The sequence below is a fragment of the Rutidosis leptorrhynchoides genome, chromosome 11 (assembly GCF_046630445.1).
Source record: "Rutidosis leptorrhynchoides isolate AG116_Rl617_1_P2 chromosome 11, CSIRO_AGI_Rlap_v1, whole genome shotgun sequence".
In the NCBI taxonomy this organism is placed as follows: Eukaryota; Viridiplantae; Streptophyta; class Magnoliopsida; order Asterales; family Asteraceae; genus Rutidosis; species Rutidosis leptorrhynchoides.
In genome coordinates, this window is record NC_092343.1 from 184008656 (window position 1) to 184027479 (window position 18824).

General features: G+C 37.6%; 1 protein-coding gene across 1 annotated transcript; it reads right to left on the bottom strand.

The window, feature by feature from the left end:
• Positions 1–7138: 7138 nt before the first annotated feature.
• On the bottom strand, positions 7139–7630 carry LOC139875311 (secreted RxLR effector protein 161-like). The gene has a single exon (XM_071862654.1). The coding sequence runs from the start codon at positions 7628–7630 to the stop codon at positions 7139–7141; it is 492 nt and encodes a 163-aa protein (XP_071718755.1).
• Positions 7631–18824: the final 11194 nt, after the last annotated feature.

The window sequence follows — 18824 nt, forward strand, 5'->3', positions numbered from 1 at the left end:
CATCAATCGCAACTACAACAAACGGCCCAACAACAACAACAACAACAACAACAACAACAACAGCAACTACAACAATCATCCCAACAACAATAATAACCGCAACAACAACAACAATCAGAAGCAGCTATGCCAAAGGTGTGAAAAGTATCACTCGGGGTTCTGCACCAAATTTTGCAACAAGTGTAAAAGAAATGGTCATAGCGCGGCGAAGTGTGAGGTCTACGGACCAGGGGTTAATAGAACGAAAGGAACAAATGGTGTCAGAACGAGTAATGGCGGAGCAAGTAGTGTCGGAGCAAGTTATGCCAATGAAGTTTGTTATAAATGTGGAAAACCGGGCCACATTATTAGAAATTGCCCGAACCAGGAGAACAAGAATGGACAAGGCCGCGGAAGAGTTTTCAATATTAATGCAGCAGAGGCACAGGAAGACCCAGAGCTAGTTACGGGTACGTTTCTTATTGACAATAAATCTGCTTACGTTTTATTTGATTCGGGTGCGGATAGAAGCTATATGAGTAGAGATTTTTGTGCTAAATTAAGTTGTCCATTGACGCCTTTGGATAGTAAATTTTTACTCGAATTAGCAAATGGTAAATTAATTTCAGCAGATAATATATGTCGGAATCGAGAAATTAAACTGGTTAGCGAAACATTTAAGATTGATTTGATACCAGTAGAGTTAGGGAGTTTTGATGTGATAATCGGTATGGACTGGTTGAAAGAAGTGAAAGCAGAGATCGTTTGTTACAAAAATGCAATTCGCATTATACGAGAAAAAGGAAAACCCTTAATGGTGTACGGAGAAAAGGGCAACACGAAGCTACATCTTATTAGTGATTTGAAGGCACAAAAACTAATAAGAAAAGGTTTCTATGCTGTTCTAGCACACGTCGAGAAAGTACAAACTGAAGAAAAGAGCATCAATGATGTTCCCATTGCAAAAGAATTTCTCGATGTATTTCTGAAAGAATTACCGGGATTACCCCCACATCGATCCGTTGAATTTTAAATAGATCTTGTACCAGGAGCTGCACCAATAGCTCATGCTCCTTACAGACTCGCACCCAGCGAGATGAAAGAACTACAAAGCCAATTACAAGAACTTTTAGAGCGTGGTTTCATTCGACCAAGCACATCACCGTGGGGAGCTCCTGTTTTGTTTGTCAAGAAGAAAGATGGTACATTCAGGTTGTGTATCGACTACCGAGAGTTGAACAAACTTACCATCAAGAACCGCTACCCACTATCGAGAATCGACGACTTATTTGATCAACTACAAGGCTCGTCTGTTTATTCAAAGATTGACTTACGTTCCGGGTATCATCAAATGCGGGTGAAAGAAGATGATATTCCAAAGACTGCTTTTAGGACGCGTTATGGTCATTACGAGTTTATGGTTATGCCGTTTGGATTGACTAGCGCACCAGCTGTGTTCATGGACCTTATAAACTGAGTGTGTGGACCATACCTTGACAAGTTTGTCATTGTTTTCATTGATGACATACTTATTTACTCAAAGAATGACCAATAACACGGTGAACATTTGAGAACGGTGTTAGAAGTATTGAGGAAGGAAGAATTGTACGCTAAGTTTTCAAAGTGTGCATTTTGGTTGGAAGAAGTTCAATTCCTCGGTCACATAGTGAACAAAGAAGGTATTAAGGTGGATCCGGCAAAGATAGAAACTGTTGAAAAGTGGGAAACCCCGAAAACTCCGAAACACATACGCCAGTTTTTAGGACTAGCTGGTTACTACAGAAGGTTCATCCAAGACTTTTCCAGAATAGCAAAACCCTTGACTGCATTAACGCATAAAGGGAAGAAATTTGAATGGAATGATGAACAAGAGAAAGCATTTCGGTTATTGAAGAAAAAGCTAACTACGGCACCTATATTGTCATTGCCTGAAGGGAATGATGATTTTGTGATTTATTGTGATGCATCAAAGCAAGGTCTCAGTTGTGTATTAATGCAACGAACGAAGGTGATTGCTTATGCGTCTAGACAATTGAAGATTCACGAACAAAATTATATGACGCATGATTTGGAATTAGGCGCGGTTGTTTTTGCATTAAAGACTTGGAGGCACTACTTATATGGGGTAAAAAGTATTATATATACCGACCACAAAAGTCTTCAACACATATTTAATCAGAAACAACTGAATATGAGACAGCGTAGGTGGATTGAATTATTGAATGATTACAACTTTGAGATTCGTTACCACCCGGGGAAGGCAAATGTGGTAGCCGATGCCTTGAGCAGGAAGGACATAGAACCCATTCGAGTAAAATCTATGAATATAATGATTCATAATAACATTTCTACTCAAATAAAGGAGGCGCAACAAGGAGTTTTAAAAGAGGGAAATTTAAAGGATGAAATACCTAAAGGATCGGAGAAGCATCTTAATATTCGGGAAGACGGAACCCGGTATAGGGCTGAAAGGATTTGGGTACCAAAATTTGGAGATATGAGAGAAATGGTACTTAGAGAAGCTCATAAAACCAGATACTCAATACATCTTGGAACGGGGAAGATGTACAAGGATCTCAAGAAACATTTTTGGTGGCCGGGTATGAAAGCCGATGTTGCTAAATACGTAGGAGAATGTTTGGCGTGTTCTAAGGTCAAAGCTGAGCATCAAAAACCATCAGGTCTACTTCAACAACCCGAAATCCCAGAATGGAAATGGGAAAACATTACCATGGATTTCATCACTAAATTGCCAAGGACTGCAAGTGGTTTTGATACTATTTGGGTAATAGTTGATCGTCTCACCAAATCAGCACACTTCCTGCCAATAAGAGAAGATGACAAGAAGGAGAAGTTAGCATGACTGTATTTGAAGGAAGTCGTCTCCAGACATGGAATACCAATCTCTATTATCTCTGATAGGGATGGCAGATTTATTTCAAGATTCTGGCAGACATTACAGCAAGCATTAGGAACTCGTCTAGACATGAGTACTGCCTATCATCCACAAACTGATGGACAGAGCGAAAGGACGATACAAACGCTTGAAGACATGCTACGAGCATGTGTTATTGATTTCGGAAACAGTTGGGATCGACATCTACCGTTAGCAGAATTTTCCTACAACAACATCTACCATTCAAGCATTGAGATGACGCCGTTTGAAGCACTTTATGGTAGAAAGTGCAGGTCTCCGATTTGTTGGAGTGAAGTGGGGGATAGACAGATTACGGGTCCGGAGATTATACAAGAAACTACCGAGAAGATCATCCAAATTCAACAACGGTTGAAAACCGCCCAAAGTCGACAAAAGAGCTACGCTGACATTAAAAGAAAAGATATAGAATTTGAAATTGGAGAGATGGTCATGCTTAAAGTTGCACCTTGGAAAGGCGTTGTTCGATTTGGTAAACGAGGGAAATTAAATCCAAGGTATATTGGACCATTCAAGATTATTGATCGTGTCGGACCAGTAGCTTACCGACTTGAGTTACCTCAATAACTCGCGGCTGTACATAACACTTTCCACGTCTCGAATTTGAAGAAATGTTTTGCTAAAGAAGATCTCACTATTCCGTTAGATGAAATCCAAATCAACGAAAAACTCCAATTCATCGAAGAACCCGTCGAAATAATGGATCGTGAGGTTAAAAGACTTAAGCAAAACAAGATACCAATTGTTAAGGTTCGATGGAATGCTCGTAGAGGACCCGAGTTCACCTGGGAGCTTGAAGATCAGATGAAGAAGAAATACCCGCATCTATTTCCAGAAGATTCGTCAACACCTTCAACAGCTTAAAATTTCGGGACGAAATTTATTTAACGGGTAGGTACTGTAGTGACCCGAACTTTTCCATGTTTATATATATATTAATTGAGATTGATATTTACATGATTAAATGTTTCCAACATGTTAAGCAATCAAACTTGTTAAGACTTGATTAATTGAAATATGTTTCATATAGACAATTGACCACCCAAGTTGACCGGCGATTCACGAACGTTAAAACTTGTAAAAATGACATGACGATATATATATGGATATACATATGGTAAACATGAGATTATGATAAGTAAGTATCTCCATAAGTATATTAACAATGAGTTATATACATATAAACAAGACTACTAACTTAAGGATTTTGAAACGAGACATATATGTAACGATTATCGTTGTAACGACATTTAAATGTATATATATCATATTAAGATATATTAATATATCATAATATCATGATAATATAATAATTTAACATCTCATTAGATATAATAAACAATGGGTTAACAACATTAATTGAGATCGTTAACTTAAAGGTTTCAAAACAACACTTACATGTAACGACTAACGATGACTTAACGACTCAGTTAAAATGTATATACATGTAGTGTATTTAGATGTATTAAAATACTTTTGGAAGACTTCAAGACATATATCAAAACACTCATACTTAACGAAAATGGTTACAGTTACTTTCCCATTCTTTTCTTTCATCAAGAATTCTAGTCGTATTCTTACCCGTATTATACACAGCTTCAAAACGTACTTACTATGGGTATATACCAATAGGAACTAGCATGGGATTCCACTCGTGATTATGTCATGTATGACTAATCAATTTTAACTTCTACCATGAGCTAGTCAACTAACTAGAACTCCTTTTAACCCCACTCACCACTCACCAATTACCACTCATCATTCACTCCATTTCACTTCCAATTCTCTTTCTAATTCTATCTCAACACACACACACTATTATGAATGTATTTTTCCAGTAGTTAATCATCATCTTCATCAAAAATCACTTCAAGAATCAAGCTATAATCATCATAGGAAGAACACTTCAAGAACACTTCAAAAATTCCTTCAAGTTTACTAATTTACTTCCAAGCTTTCTAATCCATTCCAAGTAATCATCTAAGATCAAGAAACCTTTGTTATATACAGTAGGTTATCTTTATTATTCAAGGTAATATTCATATTCAAACTTTGATTCAATTTCTATAACTATAAACTATCTTAATTCGAGTAAAAATCTTACTTGAACTTGTTTTTGTGTCATGATCCTACTTCAAGAACTTTCAAGCCATCCAAGATCCTTTGAAGCTAGATCATTTCTTGTCACTTCCAGTAGGTTTACCTACTAAACTTGAGGTAGTAATGATGTTCATAACATCATTCGATTCATATATATAAAACTATCTTATTCGAAGGTTTAAACTCGTAATCACTAGAACATAGTTTAGTTAATTCTAAACTTGTTCGCAAACAAAAGTTAATCCTTCTAACTTGACTTTTAAAATTAACTAAACACATGTTCTATATCCATATGATATGCTAACTTAATGATTTAAAACCTGGAAACACGAAAAACACCGTAAAACCGAATTTACGCCGTCGTAGTAACACCGCGGGCTGTTTTGGGTTAGTTAATTAAAAACTATGATAAACTTTGATTTAAAAGTTGTTATTCTGATAAAATGATTTTTATTATGAACATGAAACTATATCCAAAAATTATGGTTAAACTCAAAGTGGAAGTATGTTTTCTAAAATGGTCATCTAGACGTCGTTCTTTCGACTGAAATGACTACCTTTACAAAAACGACTTGTAACTTATTTTTTCGACTATAAACCTATACTTTTTCTGTTTAGATTCATAAAATAGAGTTCATTATGAAACCATAGCAATTTGATTCACTCAAAACGGATTTAAAATGAAGAAGTTATGGGTAAAACAAGATTGGATAATTTTTCTCATTTTAGCTACGTGAAAATTGGTAACAAATCTATTCCAACCATAACTTAATCAACTTGTATTGTATATTATGTAATGTTGAGATACCATAGACACGTATACAATGTTTTGACCTATCATGTCGACACATCTATATATATTTCGGAACAACCATAGACACTCTATATGTGAATGTTGGAGTTAGCTATACAGGGTTGAGGTTGATTCTAAAATATATATAGTTTGAGTTGTGATCAATACTGAGATACGTATACACTGGGTCGTGGATTGATTCAAGATAATATTTATCGATTTATTTCTGTACATCTAACTGTGGACAACTAGTTGTAGGTTACTAACGAGGACAGCTGACTTAATAAACTTAAAACATCAAAATATATTAAAAGTGTTGTAAATATATTTTGAACATACTTTGATATATATGTATATATTGTTATAGGTTCGTGAATCAACCAGTGGCCAAGTCTTACTTCCCGACGAAGTAAAAATCTGTAAAAGTGAGTTATAGTCCCACTTTTAAAATCTAATATTTTTGGGATGAGAATACATGCAGGTTTTATAAATGATTTACAAAATAGACACAAGTAATTGAAACTACATTATATGGTTGAATGATCGAAATCGAATATGCCCCTTTTTATTAAGTCTGGTAATCTAAGAATTAGGGAACATACACCCTAATTGACGCGAATCCTAAAGATAGATCTATTGGGCCTAACAAACCCCATCCAAAGTACCGGATGCTTTAGTACTTCGAAATTTATATCATATCCGAAGGGTGTCCCGGAATGATGGGGATATTCTTATATATGCATCTTGTTAATGTCGGTTACCAGGTGTTCACCATATGAATGATTTTTATCTCTATGTATGGGATGTGTATTGAAATATGAAATCTTGTGGTCTATTGTTACGATTTGATATATATAGGTTAAACCTGTAACTCACCAACATTTTTGTTGACGTTTAAAGCATGTTTATTCTCAGGTGAATACTAAGAGCTTCCGCTGTTGCATACTAAAATAAGGACAAGATTTGGAGTCCATGTTTGTATGATATTGTGTAAAAACTGCATTCAAGAAATTGATTTCGATGTAACATATTTGTATTGTAAACCATTATGTAATGGTCGTGTGTAAACAGGATATTTTAGATTATCATTATTTGATAATCTACTTAAAGCTTTTTAAACCTTTATTTATGAAATAAAGGTTATGGTTTGTTTTAAAAATGAATGCAGTCTTTGAAAAACATCTCATATAGAGGTCAAAACCTCGCAACGAAATCAATTAATATGGAACGTTTTTAATCAATAAGAACGGGACATTTCATTTAGTCCTAGAGTGTAATATTTTATTTTTAGATAGGTCTATAGCACTTTTGTTATCACAACATATGAGTATTTAGGATGAGATGATACCGTAATCAAGGAAGGTTTGCTTCATCCATAACACTTGTGCGCATGCTCTTCCCATAGCTACATATTCGGCTTCGATAGTAGACAATGCAACGGACGTTTGTTTCTTCGAGAACCATGATGTTAAGCAAAGACCTACGAATGCGCATACTCCACTTGTGCTCTTTCTATCAATCATTGATCCTCCATGATCGGAGTCCGCAAAGCATATAATATCAACTCCGGTGAACTTTGGATACCATAACCCAAGATGCATTGTCCCCTTTAAGTATTTAAAGATTCTTTTGACGGCCTCAACGTGTGATGTCTTTGGATTTTCTTGAAATCTTGCACACAAGCACACACTAAACATGATATCAGGTCGACTTGCCATTAAATATAGAAGGGATCCAATCATTCCCCTATATTTAGTGCTATCGAACGGTTCTCCTTCTCCTGCTAAAGTAAGTTTCACATTTGTTGCCATAGGAGTCGCCATTGGTTTTGAGTTTTCCATTCTAAACTTTTTGATCATTTCATGAATGTACTTTTTTGATTGATGAATGTTCCATCTTCTAGTTGTTTGATTTGAAGTCCAAGAAAGAACTTGAGTTCACCCATCATGCTCATTTCAAACTCATCATGCATTAACTTAGAAAACTCATTGCTAAGAGATTCGTTAGTAGAACCAAATACAATATCATCAACATATATTTGAACTATAACTAAATCCTTTTCATGCCTTTTAATAAAGAGTGTGTTATCAATTTTTCCCATTTCATAACCATGATTTACTAAAAAGGTTCTAAGTCTTTCATACCATGCTCTAGGGGCTTGTTTAAATCCATAAAGAGCCTTTTTAAGTTTAAAAACATGATATGGTTTTTCAAAATCTTCAAACCCCGGGGGTTGTGACACATACACTTCTTCATTTATGACACCATTTAGAAAAGCACTTTTAACATCCATTTGATAAAGTTTGAAGTTATTGGCACATGCATATGCAAGAAGTATTCTTATAGACTCTAGCCTAGCCACGGGGGCAAATGTTTCATCATAATCAATTCCCTCTTGTTGACTATATCCTTGTGCAACTAGTCTAGCTTTATTTCTAGTTACATTTCCATCTTTATCTAGTTTGTTTCTATAAACCCATTTGGTACCTATGATATTGCTCTCACTAGGTAAAGGAACCAAATCCATACGTCACTCCTTTGGAATTGATTTAATTCCTCTTGCATTGCTTCTACCCAACTTTCATCTAATAGGGCTTCCTTAATATTTTTTGGGTTCTATTTAGGAGATGAAAGCATAGTTGGCAATTAGATTGAATGCTTGAGACCTAGTGGTTCTAGTATTTATGTCTCCTATGACTTGGTCTATGGGATGATCCTTAATATGTTTAAGATCGATCAAGGATGCTAAGTCATCCTTATAAGGTTTTAAATGAGATCCATCCTCATTTATTTCATTGGACTCAATTTGAGTTGGCATTATTTCTATAGCATCTTGTTCTATCACATCATCATCCTCTAAAGGTTTAGTCTTAGGTGGCGGAGGAGTTTCATTGAATGTGACGTCTAAGGATTCTTCTATGACATTGGTGTATTTGTTTAGAACCCTATATGCCTTACTTTCTAACGAATATCCTAAGAACACTCCTTCGTAAGCTTTGGGTTAAAACTTTGTAAGATATTCCTTTTTATTTAAGGTAAAACATTTGCACCCGAATACTCTAAGATGACTTATGATTGGTTTTCTACCATTTAAGACTTCATAGGGTGTTTTATCCATTGATGGCCTAATTAAAACTCTATTTTGAATGTAGGTGGAGGTGGCAACGGCTTCACTCCAAAAATTTTGAGGTATCGATTGTTCATTTAACATTGTTCGACTCATTTCTTGAAGAGTTTGGATTTTCCTTTCAACAACCCCATTAGATTGAGGTGTGTGAGAAGTCGAGAAATTATGGGAAATACCATTTAAATCACAAAAGACTCCAAATTGAGTATCATTATCAAATTCTCTACCATGATCCGTTCTTATTGTTACTATAGTACAACCAAGCAAATTTTGTATCTTAATAGCAAAAATTATAAATCTTTTACACGCTTCATTCTTATGCTTTAGAAATATTGTCCATGTATATCTTGAGAAGTCATCTACTATTACTAAAGTATAAAAATTTCTTCCATAACTTTGGACGGCTGATAACCCAAATAAATCCATGTGTAAAAGTTCTAGACATCTTTTAGTAGAGATAAAATTCTTAGGCTTATGACTTGCATGAACTTGCTTTCCTACTTTGCATGCATCACAAAAATGACTTTCATATTTCAATTTAGGCAAGTCTCTAACTATGTCTTTTGAAGATATGTTATGAATTAGTTTCATAATAGCATGCCCTAGTCTCCTATGCCACAAGGTAGTAGTATCATGTATAGATGTGAGAAAAATACTTACATGTTTGAAATCATCTAATTTACATGTATAAAGACCTTTCTTTCTAATTCTATTTATGACACTTTTACCATCTTTTATTATGTGTGAGGAATTTTTAGTAAATGTCATGTTATATCCTTTATCACATATTCTTTCTACACTTAGCAAGTTAAAACTTAGATTTTTAATGTGTAACACATTATCAAGTGTAATCTTTTGATTAGTAATGTTACCTTTATCGACGATTTTTCCTTTCATATCGCCACTGAAGATTACATCACCTCCATTGTGCTCCGTATACTTTGTGAAGAATTCTTTGTTGCCCGTCATGTGTGTTGTACATCCACTATCAATTATCCACTCTTCATTTTGTACAACACCATTGAGATAAACCTATATTTAATCAATCAATAACTTTGGTACCCAATGTTTGTTGGGTCCGGGATGATTAGCATTAAAGACTCCTATTCTAACCCATCTTTTCACAATATTAACATTGTTATTCTTTTTATTTTCAACCTTACTTCTCCCAAAGTTTTGATTAATCATTCTTCTTAAAGGATTTTTCACAAATGTCTTGACTTCTTTCCTATTTGTTTTAACTTGATCAATCATGTTAGTCTTCGTTGATTTTTCTCCTTTTGGTTTTAATGTTTCTACTATTTTGGGTTTCTCTTAGGATTTAACAAACACGATTGGTTTATGTTTAGATGTTTCTACCTCAAGAGTGTTCTCCTTATATCCTAACCCTTGTTTATTATTTTTTGATTTTTGAACATTCAAAATGTTTTCCAACACTTTACTACTTCCATCATATTTTGAAAATTTAATTCTATTTTCGAGTAGGTTGTTAGCTTTGTTTAAAACAAGGCTTTCATGTTTTAAATCATCATATGTGAGACATTCTTTTGAGTTGGAGATCTTTTCTTTGAGTTGTAAGATTTCTAGCCTAAGTAAATTATTTTCTTCCTTTAGACTTGTGTTGTTATTACTTACTCTATTACTCATAACACACAATTTAACAAAGTTGTCAACATTAAACTCAAACGTATTTGAAAGTACCTCATTGTCGGTTTGTCCGACTTGTGATGCTTCGTCGTCGTCATTTGGATTATCAATAGCCATGAGACACGTTTCTTTTCCCTCTTCTTGTGTGTCATTTTCTTCATCATCCCATTCACCTCCAAGGAAAGCCTTCTCATTCTTTCTTTTAGGACATTCACTTATCAAGTAATTTGGATCACCGCACCCGAAGCACTTACGTACAAACTTTTTCTTGGAGTCGAATGATGTCTTCTTTGGTTCCATTGGAGACGAACATGGTTTCCAGGCCTTCGATAAAATTTCTTAAATGAGCGAACAAAAAATGCAAGTTGTTCTTCATCATTTAAGATATCGTCATTGTGACGCCCCGTACAAAACCATCGTGTACAATTCGTCAACAACAAGATCTTTACACGGTCAAGTACTACATGCTATTTGAAAACCAGTTTTGCATTGATAAAAGATAGCGTTTACAAAAGATAACGTGACACAAAGGTCGTTACAAAGTCATTATTTGAAAATAACCTAAACTACGAATGCAAAAGAAAAGTTCCATGATTGAGACATCTCTAAGATTATGCAGCGGAATTCTAGCACAGCAGGTCCTTAACAGCAAGTTTAAACACCAAGACAGCAAGTCTAAACAGTGGAAGCAACAAACCTCTAAGCACCTGAGAAAACATGCTTAAAAACGTCAACAATAATGTTGGTGAGCTATAGTTTAAGTTGTAACAGTAATGTAAGGTAGGCCACGAGATTTCAGTGTTCCAAAACAGTATGAAAAGTATATGTATAACCGTGGACACTTGGTAACTAACTTAACGTTTATAACCCCCTAAAAGTACACTTGGCGAGTGCGTAAGTTTACGAAGTATTAAACACCCGTTAAATGCTAGCGCGACTAGCCCGAGTGGGGATGTCAAACCCTATGGATCCATATCTAAGATTCGCATTCACCGGTTCAAAACCAATGACTAAACGTTACCGAGCTAAGGGGAAAGTTTATGCCATTGTATAACCCACACATATCTAAAGTTTAAGTACTCATGCCTAGTATGTAAAATGTAAAAAGCGCATGTATTCTCAGTCCCAAAATAGTTAATGTAAAAAGGGATGCTATAACTCACAGTGATAAGAGCGGTAAAGTTGATAATGAAAGTATGCAAGTAGTAAGTCGGTTCGAAAGGTTGTCAACCTAAGTCAAAGGTTATTAGGTCAGTGTGTTATCCCAATAAGTGTAAAAGTGAATAAAATTAAGTTTAAGTGTCATCATCATCATCGTTCATCATCATAAAAGCTAAGTAGGTTTGACAAGAATAGAGATCAAAACAATAGGCTGACTTCGGTCAGCTGGTACGACCTCTACGTAAATCGAAAAGACACCTAGTCAGTGGATATGGCTCCGTATATGAGTTCCCTACCCTCTGACCAACTTTCAGAACCTAACTCGTCTTCGTTTGACCGTGGCGACGGTTTAAGTTCGAGTAGGTCATAAGTTTCAGCACAACGTTAATAGGGTGTAGTGACTTTCGGAGGGCCGTAAATCCTAAACCGTAACTCGGATTAAGACGAGGCCTAAACAGAAAATCATATACTCAAACCGAACTAACAGAAAATCAACTTTTCAGTAGCCCAGGTGGTTTGATCAAATCCCGAAAATAATAAGCAAGGTGCTCTGGTGGGGTTCTTAGTGCTTGATGCTCATCACGGTTCTCATCCTTGATGCTTGTAGCTTCAAGTGTACAACTCGTTGATGGGATAACATCATCTTGACCAAGATTCTACAATCAACACACAATATGTTAAGACCAAGTAAGAACACAACTCATTTAAGAGTCTTAGATGGATGATGAACCAAGGTTACATCAAATCCTTAGTCTTAACACAATTACAAGTTACATTTACAACTAAAGCTACAAACTTTATTTTAATAAAGAAAGTATGAACATAATTTAAGTCAAATGAAGTGATGGAACCCTAAGCTAGAGAGCTTGGATCCCTTTCACACAAGTTATAAGGTCACAAAGCTAGAAAGCTTGAACCTTTAGTGTTCTTGAAGAACTTGAAGCATAAAGCTTAGATCTTTAAGTTATATGAAGACCATAAACACAATTTTTGATCTTTATAACAAAATAATGAGATCATAAGTTAGAAAACTTAGATCCAACAAAAGATATGAAGATCCAAGCTAGAAAGCTTGCATCTTGATTGTTCATGAAGATCTTGAAGCATAAAGCTTAGATCTTTAAGTTATATGAAGATTACAAACACAAGTTTGAATCTTTATAACAAAATAACAAGATTAAAGTTAAAAAATATAGATCTACAAAGTGGGTGAAGATTCAAAGCTAGAAAGCTTGAATCTTCCATGTTCTTGAAAGATTCAAATCAATGTTTGAATCTACAAGATGTAATCAAGATCAAAAGCTAAAAAGCTAGACCCATGATGATGATGATGATGATTTCGTGATGATGAGAAGGAGAAGAAGAAGAAAAGTTTAAAATACTTACACTTTTAGAGAGAGAAAGAACTAGAGAGAATTAGAGAGTGAGTGTGTGTGAATTACAAATGAAAGCAAGTGTAAAATGGATGGAATAAGGCTAGTATTTATAGGTGAATGGGGTAAGGGGAGGGGGGTGGTGGCCGTGAATTGGAGGGGGGGATAAGGGGACAAAAGTTTACTTTTTGGTTAATGGTTGTCTAAAGTTGGTGCTTATGTTAGGATCCCATGCAACATTAAGGATAATACTTGACATAAATGCTAGCATGTTCCCTCTAATAAATGGGCATTTGTCTTACATATTAATGGGTCACTAGCTAATATTAATTGGGCTAATTAAATAGTCCACTAACTAGTGTAGGGTGAGCTAAGGCCCAACAAGGTAGAAAGTCCAACAAGACTAACTAGTAATCATAAGTAAATTACTATGCGTAATTAAGCATCCAAAAATCCAAGTAATTATTATTATAAAATAATAATTAAGATTTCGTAGTCATAATATTCCGATTACGATAAAAGTTAAACGTGTACGCAGTACGCAGTTTGTTCGTAACGTCAAGTGACACTAACGGTCATAAAGGTTTTCGGTGATCAAGTTAAGTATCCTACGTACTTAAAGGCACGTTTTAACACATAAAAGAAAGTAAGTCATGTGTAAACAGATTCCAGAGTATAAAGTAGCACAGTATGCACAAATAAGCAGTTTCGCTAAAACACAAGGCACAAAAGCAAGTCGAGAAAGTCGGGTCGTTACATTATCCACCTGTTAATGGAAATTTCGTCCCGAAATTTAAGCTTAGGCAGGTGTTGAAGTCGGGAAAAGGTGAGGATACTTCTGCATCATTTGATCCTCTCGTTCTCAGGTGAACTCAGGTCCACGTTTGGCATTCCATCGGACTTGAACAATTGGAATCCTATTGTGCTTCAAAGTCTTAACCTCACGGTCCATGATTTCGACAGGTTCTTCCACAAAGTGAAGTTTGTCATCAATCGTAAGCTCATCGAGAGGGATGACAAGCTCGGGTTTGGCAAGACATTTCTTCAGATTCGACACGTGAAAAGTAGGGTGAACTATGCTCAACTGAGTCAGAATATCCAAACGGTAAGCAACGGATCCAACACGCTCTAAGATTTCAAAAGGACCGATATATCGCGGGTTTAACTTTCCGCGCTTTCCAAAATGGATCACACCTTTCCAAGGTGAGACCTTCAACATTACACGGTCACCCACATTGAATTCAAAGTCTTTACATTTGAGGTCGGCATAACTCTTTTGGCGATCACGGGCCGCCTTAAGTCTCGCTTGAATTTGGACAATCTTCTCGGTTGTTTCATGGACTACCTCGGGTCCGGTGATTTGCTTTTCGCCTACTTCGGCCCAACAGATAGGAGATCGGCACTTGCGGCCATACAACGCTTCAAAAGGTGCGGCATTAATACTCGAATGATAACTGTTGTTGTAAGAGAATTCAGCTAGCGGCAAATGTCTCTCCCAAGCTTTTCCGAAGTCAATAACACAGGTACGCAACATGTCCTCCAAAGTCTGAATCATTCGTTCGCTCTGACCGTCGGTCTACTCATGTCGAGACGAGTTCCCAAGGCTTCTTGCATAGAACGCCAAAATCGAGAAGCAAAACGGGTATCGCGATTTGAGATAATCGATAAGGGCACACCATGATGGGATACAACCTCTTTGATGTAGAGTTGAGCGAGTTTCTCCATCGTATCCATTTCCTTCATGGCTAAGAAGGGTGCTGATTTAGTAAGTCGGTCAACGATAAGCCAGATGGTATCATAACCGCCTACCGTCTTCAGTAGCTTTGTGATGAAGTCCATCGTTATCCTTTCCCACTTCCATTGCGGAATTTCTGGTTGTTGAAGTAATCCAGATGGCCTTTGATGTTTGGTCTTAACTTTCGAGCAAGTCAAACACTTACCAACGTAAGTGGCAACATCCTTCTTAAGATTAAGCCACCAATACTGTTCCTTGAGATCGTGGTACATTTTACCGGCTCCTAGATGAATCGAATATCTCGACTTGTGGGCTTCATCTAGTATAAGGCTCTGTAGATCCCCATAGCTAGGTACCCAAATCCTTCCAGTAAAGCATCAGAGTCCAGTTTCCTTAACCTCGAATCGTGAAACGAGAATGTTCAAGCGTTCATGAGATATATTCTCCTCCTTGAGAGCCTCTTCTTGAGCTACTCGGATCTTGCTATTGAGATTTGAATGAATGGTGATGTTCAAGGCGCGGACACGAAGCGGTACCGTTCTCTCCTTTCGGCTCAAGGCATCGGCTACAACATTTGCCTTTCCAGGATGATAAAGAAGTTCACAATCATAGTTGTGCAGTGTCTCGATCCATCGTCGCTGCCTCATGTTCAGTTGTTTCTGATCGAATATGTGCTGGAGGCTTTTGTGGTCGGTGAAGATGGTACTTTTAGTTCTATAAAGATAGTGTCTCCACAATTTGAGCGCAAAGACAACGGCTCCAAGTTCAAGGTCGTGAGTAGTGTAGTTTTGCTCATGAATCTTTAGTTGACGAGAAGCATAGGCAATAACCTTCGATCTTTGCATCAATACGCAACCAAAGCCATTTTTCGAGGCATCACAATATACTACGAAATCATCACTGCCTTCGGGAAGGGATAAGATAGGTGCGGTGGTCAATTTCTGCTTCAAGTTTTGAAATGCTGATTCGTGTTCTTTTTCCCAAATGAACTTCTTCCCTTTATGAGTTAACGTAGTCAAAGGTCGCGAAATAAGAGAGAAACCTTCAATAAATCTTCGGTAATAACCGGCAAGACCTAGAAATTGGCAGATGTGAGTCAGAGTAGTGGGGGTTTCCCACTTGCTGATAGCTTCGATCTTGGTGGGATTAACTTTGATACCTTGATCACTCACAATATGACCCAGAAATTGGACTTCCTTCAACCAAAATTCACACTTGGAGAATTTGGCATAAAGTTGCTCTTGTCTCAAGAGTTCCAATACTAGTCGAAGATGTTGTTCATGTTCTTCTTCACTTCGGGAATAGATGAGGATATCATCTATGAAAACGATGACGAACTTGTCCAGATATGGCTTGCATACTCGATTCATGAGATCCATAAACACGGCAGGTGTGTTGGTTAAACCGAATGGCATCACGAGAAACTCATAATGACCATAACGGGTTCTAAACGTAGTCTTCATCACATCACTCTCCTTCACCCTCAATTGGTGATAACCTGATCGCAAATCGATCTTGGAGTATACGCTGGATCCTTGCAGCTGATCGAAAAGATCGTTAATTCTGGGAAGGGGATACCGATTCTTAATCGTCAACTTGTTCAGCTCACGATAATCGATACACATGCGGAAAGATCCGTCCTTCTTCTTCACGAATTAAACAGGTACGCCCCAAGGCGATGAACTCGGTTGGATAAATCCACGGTCTAGCAATTCCTGCAGTTGACTCTGCAACTCTTGCAGTTCGGAAGGTGCTAGTCGATAAGGTGCGCGAGCTATGGGTGCAGCTCTCGGCACTAGATCGATCTGGAACTCCACTGCTCTCGGTGGCGGTAATCCAGGCAATTCTTCTGGAAAGACATCGAGAAATTCGTTCACAACTCGTACATCATTCATACTCTTCACCTCGGCTTCTAACGTTTTCACATGTGCTAAAACAACAAGACGTCCTTTCTTCATGATCTTTTGTGCTTTCATGCAACTAATGAGGTTCAGCTTTGAACTACATCTCTCTCCGTAAATAATCAGTGGCTCACCATCTCCGTGGGGGTACACGAAGAGCTTTATCTCTATAAATAATGTCGGCCCTTACTTTGGTCAACCAATCCATACCGATAATCACATCAAAGCTTCCCAATTTGATGGGTATCAAGTCGATCTCGAAATCCACACCAGCTATGTTGATAATAGCTCCTCGGCCAATTTTGTCAACTTTCTCAAGTTTTCCATTGGCTACCTCAACAAGTATACTCTCCTTTAAAGGAACTAACGACCAATCTATCTTAGAGCAAAAATGTCTACAAACATAGCTCCTATCGGCACCAGTATCAAATAGGACAGAAACTAATAGATTATTGATAGTGAATATACCTATAACCAAGTCGGGGTTCTCACGGGCATCCCTTGCGCTTACATTGAAAGTTCTTCCATGCGGTGGTCCGCCGTACTTTCGTTTGTTGGGATACTCATCCCTGAAGTGGCCCTGTTGCCCGCACTCATAGCACTACCTTGGTCCAGTAGGGTTTGTCTTCACCGTTGGGGTGGAAATCTTGCAGTCCTTACCAATATGCCCGGTCCTTTTGCACTTTTCACAGACTATATTACAGTACCCAGTATGGTGCTTGTAGCACCACTTGCACTGCGGTAGAGTACCCTTGTAGTTGGGGTTCGAGCTAGGGGTCGGGTTGGGGTTCCTCCAGTCGTTGTTTCCCTTGAAACCCTCATGCCTCTTAGCTAGGTTTTGATCAAAGACCTTTCCCTTGTTTCCATCCCACTTACGCTTCTCATGACTAGTCCCCGATTCTAATTTCGCTTTCTCAGGTTCCTTGCGGGTGATCTGGTTCATCAGGGTGTGCGCCATGCGTATAGCTTCCGGGACGTTGGGTGGCTTAGAAGAGGTGACATTTCCCTGAATGGACTTGGGAAGTCCCCACAAGTATCGTTCCATTCTCTTAAACTCCGAGGTAACCATCGAGGGACACATCAGTACTAATTCCAGTTACCTACGGTTGTAGCCATCAAGATCGTTTCCCACCACCTTCAACTCCCAGAACTCAGCCTCCATTTTCTGTATCTCTGTTCTGGGGCATGGCTCCTTTAAATTCTTCCCAAGGAGTAGCATAAGCCTCGTCAATACCTTTGGCCTGAGCAAGTATGTTCCACCAGGTTAGGGCGCCGTCCGACAGCGTACAGGAGGCATACTTGGTTTTGTTCGTCTCTGAGCAGTTGCTTACATGAAACACAGCTTCTAGTTTCTCAAACCATCTAGTCAATCCAACTGGCCCCTCGGTACCACTAAAGTTGTGGGGCTTGCTGCTTTGAAACTCCTTATATGTACACCCGTTACGGATGGGCTGGTCAACTGGTGGAGCTTGTGGGTTGATTTCCGCAATAGCTGCGGCTACTCTCTCAGCGATCATTTCCTCAATTTGTGCTGCTGTGGGCGCAGATCTTCCGTTTTCCATTGCTCTTCTGAAAGGACCCGTCCTAATCCACCTGGACGAAGTCATCAACATTTGGTCCCATTGCGATGATCGGCTCCAAGTATTGTCCTTATATTGAGAAAATGCACAACGGAAGACTTAATTCGTACCTGAGAATAAACATGCTTTAAAGTGTCAACCAAAAGGTTGGTGAGTTCATAGGTTTATCATAACAATCATTTCAATATGTTAATAGACTACAAGATTTCATAATCATAAACATAATACACTCGCAAGTGTATGTAAAGCATTCTAAGTGGTTGAGCACTTGGTAACCATACTTAACATTTAATCAACATCGCATATTCCCTTTATTATGAAATCTCACTACATCGTTCCAAGTGTAGTCACCAAAACGAAGTACTGTGCAACCGTTGAATACTGGTCGTCCAGTCCGGTTGGGGTTGTCAGGCCCGATAGATCTATCAACAGGATTCGCGTTAACAATACCAATGTAAATAGTAGTTACCAAGCTACAGAGAAATATGCCAGT

What these genes read in the sequence shown, in the direction of transcription:
- LOC139875311 (XM_071862654.1), bottom strand. Translation starts at nt 7,630, where the DNA reads ATGGCGACTCCTATGGCAACAAATGTGAAACTTACTTTAGCAGGAGAA.